Source organism: Dipodomys ordii, unplaced genomic scaffold (assembly GCF_000151885.1).
Source record: "Dipodomys ordii isolate 6190 unplaced genomic scaffold, Dord_2.0 Scaffold11, whole genome shotgun sequence".
NCBI classification, from domain to species: Eukaryota; Metazoa; Chordata; class Mammalia; order Rodentia; family Heteromyidae; genus Dipodomys; species Dipodomys ordii.
Genome location: NW_012267227.1, coordinates 8,132,795 through 8,145,487, shown reverse-complemented (window position 1 = coordinate 8,145,487; position 12,693 = coordinate 8,132,795). Strand labels below are relative to the sequence as shown.

At 37.7% G+C, this 12,693-nt stretch overlaps 1 protein-coding gene across 5 annotated transcripts in view; it reads left to right on the top strand.

Moving 5' to 3' along the window:
* The window catches only part of Tcf12 (transcription factor 12), a 280,237-nt gene that overhangs the window by 84,476 nt on the left and 183,068 nt on the right, over positions 1-12,693 (top strand). For all 5 annotated transcript variants that reach the window (XM_013010144.1, XM_013010143.1, XM_013010141.1 and 2 more), the window contains exon 3: positions 6,618-6,691. In XM_013010144.1, the coding sequence (XP_012865598.1) occupies positions 6,618-6,691 (74 nt within the window). The remainder of the gene's footprint in view (positions 1-6,617; positions 6,692-12,693) is intronic.

Here is a 12,693-nt window from a genome sequence, read left to right as displayed (position 1 = left end):
CTATTAGACAATTGGGAATTTACTAATTCCAGGTCTTGGACATTAGTCAGTCTCTGATTTGTCTTTTTCTTTTAAAAAAAAAAACACACTGAATTTCCTTTGGGTTTTGTACTCTTTTTAAAAATCAAGTCAGGGCCCGGGGCTGGTGGTTCACGCCTGTAATCCTAGCTACTCAGGAGGCTGAGATCTGAGGATCGAGGTTCAAAGCCAGCCTGGGCAGGAAAGACTGTGAGACTCCTATCTCCAATGAACCACCAGAAAACCGGAAGTGGCGCTGTAGCTCAAGTGGTAGAGTGCTCACCTTGAGCTGAAGAGCTGAGGGACAGCGCCCAGGCCCAGAGTTCAAGCCCCACGACCGACCAAAAAAAAAATTAAAAATAAAAATAAAAAATAAAAATCAAGTCAGATTTTCCTGTTTAGTTATATCTTTATATGGTATTTATGTAAGCATGATGTGGCTATTAATAGTATGGCAAAATCTCTGAAAAGTATTTCCAAATATGTTACTTTCTTAATGAAATTAGCCATTGTTTAGTATTTTGGCCCTAAAGACTTTGGCAGATAATCTATATTTATAAATTTTCATTCTCAACAATGCCAAACAAAAATTGTACTTGTATTTTAAATGGAGAAGTCAATTCCTTCTTTTTACTGTCTTATTTTCTTATATTTTGTGTTGTTTTGTTTTATTAAAGAACTAGAGTTTGAAATCAGGGTCTTCTACTTGTTGAACTTGGTTTGGCTTACTTATTCAGTTGGTTCTCTATCACTTGAGTCATTCCTCTATCCCTAGTTTTAGTTAGTTAGTTTGGAGACAAGAGTCTCAAAAAGTGCTTTTCTGCGTGGGCTGGCCTCAAACTGCAATCTTCCAGGTATCAGCCTTTTAAGTAGCTAGGATTATAGGCATGAGCCACCAGCTGTTTTCTTTTAAAAGTAGACTTTTATTTGATAACCCATTGTACAGAAGCTCATATTAGTTAGAAAACAAAACACAGAGCTTATAATAAATGTTACATATTTCACACAAGACAGCTTATCTCCTAGATTACCTTATGGTATTATTTCTCTAGCTTCTTTTCATTAATATGTAACATAGTAAAGAACTTGTTATTATATTCTAATTGATCCTGAATTACAGTGAATTTCTGGAAAATTGATTGTTAGACATACTTTATGGATATCTAAAAGCTGAAAAATGCAATGAAAAGTGTTACTGGTAGGTTTTTAGGTCTCTATTAATTTACAATTGATTGCAGCCTTTTGAGTCTCATCTAAAAGAATATCGTTATTCCACAAATAAAATTGAATAAAACTATTGAAGACACACATTCATTGCTTTAGTTATTTAATACAGTTTTTCCTAATCAGATTTCTTTTACCAAATTATTTATTGAATCCCACTACATAGCAGATGGCAATCCTGCAAAGTGTATTATTTTTCTTTTATTTGTAACTGCTGGAATTTGATATTTTTGGAGTACATTTTACTTGCTAGAATAAGAATGTGGTTTCAATGTTAGAAAGGCTGAGTATGAGAGAGCAGGGGAAGGAGAGGGAGGGTGTGTGTGCAGTCTCCCAGGTCCCTTTTCCACAGAGGAGTCTCATGTATGAGTGATACCTTTTCAGGTATGACTGTATTGTTTGCTTTCTCATTGTCTTTGCTGCAGGAATAATCTAATTGCTGCTCTCCGGACTCTCTTCTTTGTATCTCTTTTTTTCCTCCCTTTCATTGTTTCTTGGCTTATGAAACTGCACTTTTACCTCAAGTATTTTCCCAGTTCCAACCATACTTCCTAGTTTACCCTAGTCTTAGTTCAGAGTGGCAGGGTTTTTGATGCTAGGTCTGGTAGTAGCAAGTGGCAGGAAAGAAAATGGTTTGTATGGTTTGTAGCTTTGCACCTGAGCCATCCTTTTAACTCAGGCAGGTGTTCTGTGAACGTCACCACACCTGGAGAGATGCCTATGTGCTTGAATTCTGTAGGGTTAGTCAGTCAGTTTTGTTTGCAGGTCCTATTTGTGGGGCTGTAAAATATCATTCCCCTCCAAAAATATTTATTTCCAGTTTTTGCTAACGGACAAAAATCTAGAAAAGCCTATAACATCTATGCTCATGTGAAGGAGTGGCATAGAAGCTGTGAGAAGGGGAATAGAGTGGAATAGAAGGGGAAGGAGTGGAGTAGAAGGTGTGAGGTAGTTTTAGGATGGAGTTTAGAGAGTACTTCAGTCAAAATCAATAGTGTTGGCATGGACATGGAAGCAAGTAGACTACATCTGAGTTGTCATGGGAAAGGAATAATATCAGATAATGGACTTGGCCAAGAAGTTTACCTTTAAGAGTCAATCTTGAAGATGTGGCTTCATCTTTTATTCCTTTTCCAAGAGAAGAAAAAGGTTCTCTCTTCGGGATGTGCCTGTGTATATAATAATTTCTGATTTATTTTACTTATTAAATGTTTTTGTGAAAGGTGGCTGATCGCTTTCATCAAATTCATAAACCATTGTTTTTAAAAACAAGGCCTAAAGTTTAATGTTCACTAACTGGAAAATAAGTCAAAATAGCTTTTTTTGTGTGAGTCAGTTGTGGGGTCTGAGCTCTGAAACCTGGCACTGTCCCTCAGCTCTTCAGCTCAAGGCTAGCACCCTACCACTTGAGCCACCGCACCACTTCCGGCTTTTTCTGCTTATGTGGTGCTGAGGAATCGAACCCAGGGCCTCATGCATGCAAGGCAACCTCTCTACCACTAAGCCACATTCCCAGCCCAATAGCTTGCTTTTTAAATGGGAAAATCAGATAAAAATTTTACATTTTTTACATTAAATTTTGAATAACTGGTTTCAAGCAGTGAAAGAAGGTACTAAGCAGTTCTGTATATATAAGATTTAAAAATGAAAGCAACATTTATGTTTTATTGTGAGCTAAATTATTTATTACATGATTTAGCTACTGAATAAAAGTATAAAAGTTGTTAAAGTGAAATAAAATTCAAAATTTCTCCACTTGATAATTACTAATATTTTTCTTTTGTTTTCTTTTTTTTTTTGTCAGTCGTGGGGCCTGAACTCTGGGCCTGGGCACTGTCCCTGAGCTCTTCAGCTCAAGGCTTGCACTCTACCACTTGAGCCACACTGCCACTTCTGGCTTTTTCTGCTTATGTGGTGCTGAGGAATTGAACCCAGGACCTCATGTATGCAAGGCAAGCATTCTACCACTGAGCCACCTTCCCAGTCCACTAATATTTTTCTTATTATCCATCTTTTAGATCTGTGAATTAAGGAATTGAGCTTCTCTAAAATTGCTGAATTGACATATATGTAGTAGAAATGGGGATGAAAGAAAATATGTGGGAATAGTTTATTCTCAGGGATATCTAAACAGAACACTATTGCTCCCATCATTTTATTGGAATATTAGTGTATTTTCTTGTTTTTCCGTGTTTGATCAGTTTGTACTAAATTTATATTTTGGTTTAACCTATTTCTGTTTATTTTGGTCTTATGGATGAAGCTTTGGAAGATTTATTATTCCTGTTACATTTCTGTGTTTGTGTAGCCATTGTCTTCAGCAAAAAGAAGTCATTGATACAAAACTATGACTCTATCCTTTGTCAGTGCCAGCCACGACCTTTTACTCAGTTTGGATATGTTAACAATAAAACCACAGAGCTCAGAGGTTAAACCAGGCCAGATCCTTGTGATTCTATAGAATCCTTTGGGTCCCTTGCACTTCCAGTAGCAGAGGCATTGGTAGTTAGCTGGTGACCCAGTTATTTAATTATCATTTTGTTTAATCTTTCTTCATAAATGAAGGAATTAAGGATCACTTGATGAAAATTGAGTATCTGGCTTTGTTGACTGAGAAGTTACCTGTAATTAGCACCATTTTTATTTTATTTTTAACCATTTTTATTTTTGTATTTCCTTTTACAATGTATTTAACTTGGAAGGCATCTTAGATTTGTCCATCATCTGCTAAAGATTCAGTTATTAAGAGAATAAATTGATTATTTTCATTAGGACAAGATTCATCTAGTTACTATTATGTGAAATAATCAAATAATTATTAATTCATCAATTAATTAGTTAATTGTTAGTACTGGTGTTTGAACTCAGAGCCTCACACTTGTTTGGCTGATGTTCATCCACATGTGCCATACTTCCCAATAAGCTTATGTATATGTTAGTAGATTTGTGAGTTAATTGTCTTTGGTTAAATCTCAGAAAAATCATAGCTTCTACAATGCTGACTGCAAAGAACATGCTTTCGAAAATAGCTTACAGGTAACTCGTGATACTGGAGAAGCAATCGCACTGTTTTTTACATACTTTACATACCTGTAGTCTTTCCTTTAAAGGTCTCTAATAGGCCTTATAAGAATTCTGAGAATAAACAAAACTTTGCATATTTTTGTACAACCTCTGTGCTTTCAGAGCTGGTAGAATATTATTTGTAAACTAGATCTTCTGTGTGTGTGTGGGGGGGGCACATTCCAAGGACCCCAGTCATTAAAACTGAAGATAGTACCAGATCAAGAGTGTGTGTGTGTGTGTGTGTATGTGTGTGTGTGTGTGTGTGTGTGTGTGTGTGTGTAATTTTTTCCCCTATACAGGCATACCTATGGCAAATTGAATATGTTACACTCAGTAAGATTAGTAATAGCTAATAATAAAATAGAACAATTATATCAATATACTATAATAAAAGATATAAATTTTATTTATAGTGTATTCTATTAAATATTTTTCAAATTGCAGTTGACTGGGGTTGAGTGACAGAGTGCTTATTAATTTGTATCATCTGTCTTATTAGCCCTTTAAAATAAAGAAAACAATTAAAATACATTCTGCTTTGGATCCTATTTTAATATGTATTTTTAACTGGATACCCTCTCTCCTTAGGTGTTTTTTTTTTTTTTTTTTGTCATCCATCCATTCACTTGGCAATAAAAGAACATTGGGAATCCTAGCAAGTTACTGAAAAATTGATGGCACACACCACATTCTCACATAAATCATAGACTACTTCCAAGAATATTCTGAAGGAGTGCAGAACTTAGCAGGGCGGTGTCGGTGTAAGTGTAATATCTAGGTTTTCTCACATACAAATGAAGCAAAGGCAATAGAAGTTCAGAAGGGGTGGGAACAACATGCTTTCCTAGGAATCATAAGTGGAAAAGATTGGAGTCTTCCTCATAGAAAAGGTAGAAGAAATGGAACAGAACCAGAAAAGGTAAAATGATTGGATTGTGAGAACTCCATCCCTTCCCACCCAATCTTCAGAAGGTATAGTAAAGGACCCAATGAAGTGCATTGTTGCTAGTGGTTAATAATCTTTCTTCTTTGTTTCCCTTTGCAACCTTTTAAGAGTGGATCTTCTTTGCAATCAGATTGTATTTAGATGAGACTGAAGCGTTAACCCACATAATTGCTATAGAATGAATTGTGATATTGTTTTGATGTAACCAATGTTGAAATTATATGGTTTGTTTTGGTTGAAGAATATTTAATCCATGATCTGATAGATAACATTGTTTAAAAGTAAATTGATGGCTGGGAAGGTGGCTCAGCAGTAGAGTGCTTGCCTTGCATGCATGACGTGCTGGGTTCGATTCCTCAGCACCACATAAGCAGAAAAAGCTGGAAGTGGCGCTGTGGCTCTAGAGTTCAGGCCCCATGACCAGCATTCCCCCCCCCCCCCCCCCCCCCGCAAAAAAAAAAGTAAATTGAATGGTTGTTTGACTAGCTTTTGTTTTTTATGGAACTGAGTTCTTCTTGTGGACAGTACTAAACTAGATAAAGTTTGAGTTTCATGTACTCATTAAAAAATAGCAGTGGGTATTGGGTACTAGTGGCTCACACCTATAATCCTAGCTATTCAGTAGGCTAGAATCTGAGGATCGTGGTTTGAGGCAGAAAAGTCTTAAGATTCTTATCTCCAGTTAACCACTCTAACACCACCAACCACTCTAAAACCACCAGTGGAGCTGTAGCTGTAAGTGATAGAGTGCTAGCCTTGAGCAAAAGAGCTCAGGGTCAATCCAGGCCCTGAGTTCAATTCCCTTAGCTGACAACAAAAAGCAGTGGAGGGGAACAGAGATGGAGATAACTTGATTATATGTCTTTTTGTCTTTTTTCTTTTTGGTTGGTTGTGGGACTTGGACTCTGGGCCTGGGCTCCGTCCCTCAGCTCTTCAGCTCAAGGCTAGCGCTCTACCACTTGAGCCACAGCACTACTTCCAGCTTTTTTTGCTTATATGGTGCTGAGGAATCAGCACCACTTCCAGCTTTTTTTGCTTATATGGTGCTGAGGAATCGAACCCAGGACCTCATTCATTCAAGGCAAGCACTCTATTACTGAGCCACCTTTCCGGCCCATATATGCCATTTAAAAATCTCCAAAGAAATATTTCAGTTTTGAAATTTGATGACATATGTATATTACTGCTTGTAGAGTCCTGTAAGATACTTTGGATTAACTTACAGAGATTTCTGAGGCAACTGATAGTCCTGCAAAGATGCACATGTGATCTTCTGAATTGTGTATTCTCTGTTGTACTTATTCAAAAGCATACGCCAAAATATCTTGAGAAGATTTACACCATCATTGTCTTCTTTTCTTAGGTATAGATGAACGTGGAGGTACCACATCTTGGGGAACAAGTGGTCAACCAAGCCCCTCCTATGATTCATCTAGAGTAAGTTTTCTTTCAACCCTTAATTAGAATTGTAAAGATAATTTGCCTTATTAAGTACCTCCTTTCACTCTATATTTGAAGAGAAATGAAAAGTAACAGATTTCTATGGAAATACGATAAACCACCCTTTACATTCATAGTAGGTTTAATTCTTGTATAAACGATTGTACATTCACAATTTATTATATTTCCAATGTTTAAAGGAAAAAATTGTTAGTATTACTTTGGCACCTGGACTTACTAAAGCACTTCTCTAAAACTGGAAGGATCAGTGTTCCTCACCACATAGACTATGGACTGCTCTTCATGCTTACATAGTTACGTTTCTCCATGAGTTGTCCATTTGCTTTGAGAGATGGCAGTGGCTTTTAATGAACCCCTGTCAGCCTCTCCTTTCCTAGTTGTGCCTCAATAGACTAATAGATATGTATATTAGGATCTGTATAGTCACATCTCTTGAAAGCATGTCAAGCATGACAGACATGGGAGATGATATTGCTTGGTTCACAATTAATAGAAAATAATAGTAACTTAATGTTCTGCACACTGAGAGATCTAAAGGTATGCTCCTTTTATTGTAAAAAAAAAAATAAATTTGCTGGGTGCTGCTGGCTTATACCTATAATTCTAGCTACTCAAGGGGCTGAGATCTGAGGCTCCATTCACGGCCAGCCTGGGCAGGAAACTCTATGAGATTCTTATCTCCATTTAACCACCAGAAAACCAGAAGTGAAGCTGTGGCTCAGAGTGGTAGAGCATGAGCCTTGAGCACAAAAGCTCAGGGAGCACCCAAGCCCTGAGTTCAGGCTCCATGAATGACAAAACAAAACAAAGCAAAACAAAACAAAAAACTTCCCACCCAGGTGCCAGTTGTTTAGGCTTATAATCCTAGCCACTCAGGAGGCTGAGACTTGAGGATTGTGTTTGGAAGCCAGCCCACACAGGAAAGTCTGGGAGACTTATTATCTCCAATTTACTGCCAAAGGATCTGGAAGTAGAACTGTGGCTCAAGTGATATGATAAAAAAGCATAAAAGCTCAGGGACATTGCTCATTGCCGAGGCCCTGAGTACTGGTATCAAAAAACAAATTTCCAAAGACTTGTCCAAAAATGAGACTTGGAAATGGAGTATTATTCAATGAAAGATTTGAGATAAAACACTTCTAAGACGCATCAGTAAACTGGTTAAGAAATGCTTCTCTAAAAATAATATACTTTAAAATAATAACGAAACATTATTATTAAATTATTATTAATTATTATTAACCAGGAGAAGACCCATAAGCATAGAATTTATGGGTGCATAAGCCAAGAAGCACATTGGGATAAGACGTAGAAGGAAACTGAATGTATGATGCAGCTCTTGGTCTCAGTGTGGATTTATTATACTCTTTTGCATTGAAAAATGCTATCTATATATCATAGTACTTCTTAAAAGAAGAGATTTACCTGTGGTAGTAGGCTATAACCTGTGGTTATTTTAATTATGTTAGGAAAGAATGAGATAGAATCTGGAATTTTAAAAAAATTAGAGGAACTGGGCCCTGGGTGGCTTATGCCTGTAATTCTTGCTATTTAGGAGGCTGAGCTCTGAGGATCACAGTTTGAAGCCAGCCTGGGCAGAAAAGTCCATGAGACTCTTCTCTGTAATAAACTACTTAGAAAAAGCCAGAAGTGATGTTGTGGCTAGCCTTGAGCACAAAGAGGCTCAGGGACAGTGCCCAGGTCTTGAGTTCAAGCCTCAGGACTGTGGTCCCCCCCCCAAAAAAAATATTAGAAGCAAATTATAGCTAGTTAATATGGAGTTTTGTGTTTTTCTTTGTGAATCAGTGGCCAAGAGAACTACGTGTTAAAGAGCTTTGTGCTTTAGATTTTGGTGTCAGTTCTGGAGATACTATTTTATCTTTGGCATAGTTGATGTCCAACATTATACCTTTAAAATAGTTTCTGAGTCTTTGAGGAATGCTGTGAATAAGAATAAGAGAGAAGCCGGGCGCTGGTGGCTCACACCTGTAATCCTATCTACTCAGGAGGCTGAGATCTGAGGATCGCGGTTCAAAGCCAGCCCAGGCAGGAGAGACCGTGAGACTCCTATCTCCAATAAACCACCAGAAAACCGGAAGTGGCACTGTAGCTCAAGTGGTAGAGCACTCGCCTTGAGCTGAAGGACAGCGCCTAGGCCCAGAGTTCAAGCCCCACGGCCGACCAAAAAAAAAAAAAAGAATAAGAGAGAAGGGCTAGGAAGGTGGCTCAGTGGTAGAGTGCTTGCCTTGCATGCATGAGGCCCTGGGTTCGATTCCTCAGCACCACATAAGCAGAAAAAGCCGGAAGTGGCACTGAGGCTCAAGTAGTAGAGTGCTAGCCTTGAGCTGAAGAGCTGAGGGACAGTACCCAGGACCAGAGTTCAGGCCCCACACCCGACAAAAAAAGAAAAAGAGAGGTTTTCTGTTTAGATTCTGGAAGTAGCAGCTTTATGTCTAAGGAATTAACAATATACTGTTTATTAATATTATAGTATTCTGTTGCACTGGCTTGAGTTCTGTGCTGTAATAACGTGTGCTTTCTTAAAAGTGCATTACGTGCTGCCTTTGTAGTTTATATTTATTTCCCTTTAATTTGTTTTTTCCTACCCAAGTACTATGTGGGATTTTAGGAGAAAAGAGCATAGTAATAATGTACATCAACACATGCAATTCATGATCTTGAAATTAAGTTTGCCTCCAGATGGTATCCAAAGAAAATTTGGCTTTTCTTGCTGCTATTTGATCCCTAGGTCTGATGTGTCATGTGTCTTTTACTCTTAGTTTATTGTTTGAGTGTAGATTGTATAATGAAAAGTTACATTGGTTCTGTAGTAAATTTGTTTTCTACTTTAAAAATTCGCCAGCTGACTGAATCTCTGTATTCTCTCAGCTTCCTCCTTCCTGTCCATTGAGATTTTCAATAGAGTGAGGATTAAGTGCTATATTTCCTCAGTTTTCTTTCCATTGAAATCTCTCTTCCCTTAATTTCTCTCTTGTATCCTTGTCAAAATTGGAAGCTAAGATGGGTTAGTGAACTATCTAAGAAATTACTTTGCTGCTGGGAAGGTGGCTCAGTGGTAGAGTGCTTGCCTTGCATGCCTGAGGCCCTGGGTTTGATTCCTCAGCACCACATAAGAAAAAATTAAAAAGCCGAAAGTGGTGCTGTGGCTCAAGTGGTAGAGCACTAGCCTTGAGCTGCATAGCTGAGGGACAGCGCCCAGGCCCAGGCCCCACTACCGGGCCCCAAAAAAAAGAAAAGAAAAGAAAAAAGAAATTACTTTGCTGTTTGAGGCTTATATAATTTTTTTAAACTAAAAATCTGGATCCAGTTTCAAAAAGTTTTTCCTCTTAATCCCTTTCACCCAGAAAGACATTGTAGTTACCTTCAAATGTCCATTCTAGGAAGATTATTAATTTCTTAAGGTTTTATCTCTAAAGACTACATACCATCTTAGCCATTTTCATAATTATAAGCATATATGATTGTTATTAATAAGAACATCATTTGAAGCCAGGCACTAGTGGTCACACCTATAATCCTAGCTACTCAGGAGGCTGAGGATTGAGGTTTCAAGCCAGCCCTAGCAGAAAAGTCTACTAGACTCTTATCTCCAATAAACTTCTCAAAAAAAGTTAGAAGTAGAACTGTGGTAGAGTACTGGATTTGAGCAAAAAGAAGCTCAGGGACAGTGCCCAGGCCCTGAGTTTAAGCCCCAGGACTGGCACACACAGAAAAATATTTCTTTGTCTTGGATACACACACACACACACATACACACACACACGTGTGTATACATACATATAAATGTATATATACATACATAAGTATGTATATATATATATGTATATATTGAAATGTGCTGCACTTTAAGTGTAACAGATGAGAATTATTTGCTGATTTGAACTTTTTTTCTTTTAGAATTATAAAGAGGGGCTGGGCTGGTGGTTCAGTGGTAGAGCGCTTGCCTTGCATGCATGAGGCCCTGGGTTTGATTTCCTCAGCAGCACATAAACAGAAAAAGCCAGAAGTGGTGCTATGGCTTAAGTAGTAGAGCACAAGCCTTGAGCTGAAGAGCTGAGGGACAGTGCCCAGGCCGAGTTCAGCCCCCCCCCCCATAGATGTATAATTATAAGGAATATAAGTAAAATCAATTTCCCTTCCCTTTTATTTATCTACTTTTTTATTATTTTATTTTGTTCTTGTGATAACAAGTTTCTTCTTGCCAAATGTTGATATAAAAGCTTTTTGTCTTTTTTCATAATGTAGTGCTTTATATATAATGGGTGTATTTGCTAAATACTAATTGAGAAATAATCATTAGACTTATTAGACAGGTTTTATAGGTTGAAGGAGGAACGAATTTTGATGTAAGATTATGAGCCTTGAAGTAACTGGTGGTACTATTAATGTAATAAGACTTCTGTGCTTACAAATTTATTCTGATTGATGAGGTTTCTACTTAGAGAGCAACATTTTATTTAATATTATAGGCTTTGGGCCAGGAGTGGTGGTACACAGCTGTAATCTCAGCTACTTGGGTGGTAGAGATAAAGGGATAAAGAAACAAGAAGAACTAGAGGTGTGGTTCAAGTACTAACTGGATTACAAAGCTAGAGGACCTGAATTAAACCCCCAGTACTGAAAAGAAAGTGAAGAAAGGTGGTGGGCTTTGGAAGCCTTCAGTGTGATGTCATTTACTTCACGTGTTTGAGTTTCTGGGTTTTTGTCTCTAAGATTATGGTAATATTTTTACATAACATTTTGAGTTTTAATAAAGATGGAATATAACAATATTTATGAAGTGTGTAATTTATTAATACACCAAATGAAACTATCTCCACCTAGCTAATAATATCCATTTTGATGGTTGTATTTTCTGACTTACAAATTCTATTACTGAGATGTTGTCTGATCATTTGAGTCTGTGGATATTTCGTGTGTGTGTGTGTGTGTGTGCGTGTGCGTGTGCGTGTGTGTGTGTGTGTTCGTTCCCTTGACCTGTGTTACCCAGCCTAGGCCAAGCTCTAAAATGAAACATCTGTGGTTTGCATCTGAGATAGGGGTTCACAGAAATAAGAGAAGTTTTCCTGTTGACACTTGCTTTGTAAAGACGTTTTTCACTCCTTTATTTAAAAGGTAAAATTGAGTTTGTTAGTAGGAAACCCGTCAGCAGGAATTACTTTTAGAAGTACCATCAGTGACCACAGTTGGCATTTTAACCATGAGCAGTTTTCAAGTTATATGTGACTATTGTGTTGGTACTTTAGAAATAACCAGCCTTCACTTGTAGTTTGGGTACTATCACAAAATTTTCAAAGCTGAGAGGTATGTTAGTTATCATTTACATCAAGTCCCTTTATTTTATAGGTGAGGAAGAAGAGACTGGAGCGTTTGAGATTTGGCCAGGTTCTGCTTTGTATTATCTGAACAAAGTAACACATGAGATTTGGCTAGACTATAGGACTAATTAATCACTTACTGGCCTAGAACTCAAATGCTGTGAATCTTAGGATAGTATGTTTTCATCCCCTTAGTATTTCCCAACTCAAAGAACTGCCCTAAATTTTTCTGTCATATTCAGGAGGATTGGGAGACTAGAAAACAAGAGGATGTGCAGTTAATGAATGAGGATGGTGCGAGATTGTAGAAAAATTTCCCTAGCTCTGCAGTGTATTATGAAAACGAATAGAGCAAAATGTGAAGGATCAGTGTTAAATCAGTTTGGCTGATTGATGGGCTGCCAGTGTCTAGTTTTGGCACTTCTAGTTCTTTATTTGTGATCCCAAGCAAGATAATAATAATATTTCTTCTTCTTCTTCTTCCTCCTCTTCCTCTTCCTCTTCCTCTTCTTCCTCTTCCTCCTCCTCCTCCTCCTCCTCCTCCTCCTCCTCCTCTTCTTCTTCTTCTTCTTCTTCTTCTTCTTCTTCTTCTTCCTCCTCCTCCTCCTCCTCTTCTTCTTCTTCTTCTTCTTCTTCTTC